This window comes from Penaeus monodon, chromosome 12 (assembly GCF_015228065.2).
Source record: "Penaeus monodon isolate SGIC_2016 chromosome 12, NSTDA_Pmon_1, whole genome shotgun sequence".
NCBI lineage: Eukaryota > Metazoa > Arthropoda > Malacostraca > Decapoda > Penaeidae > Penaeus > Penaeus monodon.
In genome coordinates, this window is record NC_051397.1 from 36,983,657 (window position 1) to 36,986,156 (window position 2,500).

General features: G+C 33.4%; 1 protein-coding gene across 1 annotated transcript in view; it reads right to left on the minus strand.

Annotated features, from left to right (window-relative positions):
• LOC119579407 (glutathione peroxidase-like) overlaps positions 1-2,500 on the minus strand; it is a 3,940-nt gene that overhangs the window by 1,230 nt on the left and 210 nt on the right. The window contains exon 2 of the mRNA XM_037927203.1: positions 1,907-2,041. Within this exon, the coding sequence (XP_037783131.1) occupies positions 1,907-2,041 (135 nt within the window). The remainder of the gene's footprint in view (positions 1-1,906; positions 2,042-2,500) is intronic.

The following is a 2,500-nucleotide window of genomic DNA, read 5'->3' on the forward strand; positions in this document are numbered from 1 at the left end:
GAAGGAAGAAACAGACAGAAAAAGAAAGAAAGAAATAAGGTAGAACTCAATTTAAAAAAATATACAAGTCTACGGTAACTTTATGCAGATAACAAACCCATTTTCTATGAGGAAAGTATAACCGTGTGATCTGAATTCTAGCATTTGTACTGTAAAACACACACACACACACACACACACACACACACACACACACACACACACACACACACACACACACACACACACACACACACACACACACACACAACATATATATATATATATATATATATATATATATATATATATATATATATATATATATATATATATATATGGACATATTACAGCAGGAAAGTTAACAATAACAATAATAAACGGGAATAATAAAACTGATATTGATGAGACAAGGGATTAAAGATATCAAATAGTGATCCGGTAAAAGACACGAACGCAAACATCCACAAGCAGTACTTTTAGCTACACTTTAGTTTAATGTTCCTTTAATTTCGTTTATTGGCTGATAAGCATATCCAAGACATATAAATCATTACCAGTATATAATCACTTGTTCGATTCCAGGAGTAACACACCCATAATTTTCCAGCAGAAACGACGTCAGTATTTGTTTTCACATAAACCTCACGCAACACCAAGAAAATAAATGATTAAACAAATGGAGCGCAAAGTGGAGGCAAAAGCAAGTAAAAAATATTCCATAAATCACTAGAGAATTAATATGGAACTGTATTACTTTTACTCTTGTTTGGTGCGGTAACTACACTCCCTTTCTCTAAAAGCAATTGTGCGGTTAAATAATCATGCAGCTTTTCATACTATTCACATAAGGAATGTTAATTAGACATGTTTCTTCATCTTCTGAAAATACGATTTTGAAACGAGACGAGATCTAAAAAAATATATAAAAAAAGAGATGTAAAGCGAAAAATCACTATTGAAAACGGATCTCCCTTGTTATTTTTCATCATTTATAAGCTATTCATAAAACCAGTAAAACAGGAAGCATTTCACTACAACTTCAGTGGACATACTGAGTCAACTTTTACACTATGGTCATTTATCTATATATCCCTTGTTCAATTTGATTAGTGCCGTTTCGCAGCTTCCTAACAAACTTTGCCGTTGTGTACAATAATTTAACTTGCATTTATTCCATTTCACGGTTAATACAAATTACCTTAAGTCCTGGAGGCATATCATGAGAATTCATGACAACCTATGGCCCAAATCGCAAAAGATTGAACGCATTTTTTCTCTTCTTCTAAACAGTTAGTATAGTAAATTATATTTTCATTTCTTTGTGTTCAATGGAGTTTTAGCATCCAGCTTAAGATTCTGACTGACCGAGAAGATAATGATTCTTTGTTATCCACAACTGGAAATGCCTGACGAAATTACAACAAACGAGCAACTAACTGTTCATTAGGTATTACCCCCATATAATGCTTGTTCTTTTTTCTTTCTTTCTTTCTTTCTCTCTTTTTCGTTTTCTTTTTTCATTTACATAAGCAAAGTAAATAGAGAAACTAATGCAAACGATGACTCTGCCTTGGTGAAATTGACTTTGGACACTACATACGAATAAAGGGCTTGTATGAAAAATAATTATATGAAATGGGCAAAAGTGAGCGATGTCGAGAAAGTTCTCTCTTTCTCCTTCCTCTATCCATCTACATTACATGGACAGATAGATAGATATATCCATCTATCATATACAGAGAGGGAGAGAGACAGGCAGACAGACATAAAGACACACAGAGATAGAGACACACATATACAAACAAACAAACACACAAGCACACTGACAAAAACAAACAAACACACAAGCACACTAACAAAAAACAACAATAAATATCCATTTTCCAGAAACCCATATCCCTCACAGAGAACAACATCCTCTTACCAGACCGAACTGGTTGCAAGGGAAGCCAAGAATGACGAAATCTTGGCCCTCGTAGTATTCAGCAAGTGCATTCATTTGGTTGTACGAGGGGATGGTAAGCCCTCAGTAGGTCGCCACGTTGGCAACCAGCAACACCTATGGTTAGATGGGGTATAGTTAGGAATAGGTCTATGGGAATAAAATAGAATGATAGTAAAGTCGATAATATATGTACAATACAATGATGATAAAGTATAATAAATAATGCCTAATAAAGATCATATAATGATAGTAAATATAATTATGTTTATGGGAAATAATGATGATAAGAATGGAATGTTATTTATAATCATATTGTTTAATTTGATGTCTTTTATGATTACTCACGTCTTGTGCTAGATTGGATTCCAGTACTCTCAAATATTAGGTATATTTATATGATTATATAAAAAGCATCAGATGCACATGAATCCTAAAACCCCGTCATAACTTACCGCATAAAAAATACATAACTTATACGACAGGCGATATATCGATAAAAAAAACAAAGTAACCACTAATCTTCACTTATCAGTCACACAAGTTGAAACCCAAACCTGCTACACTTCCCACGAA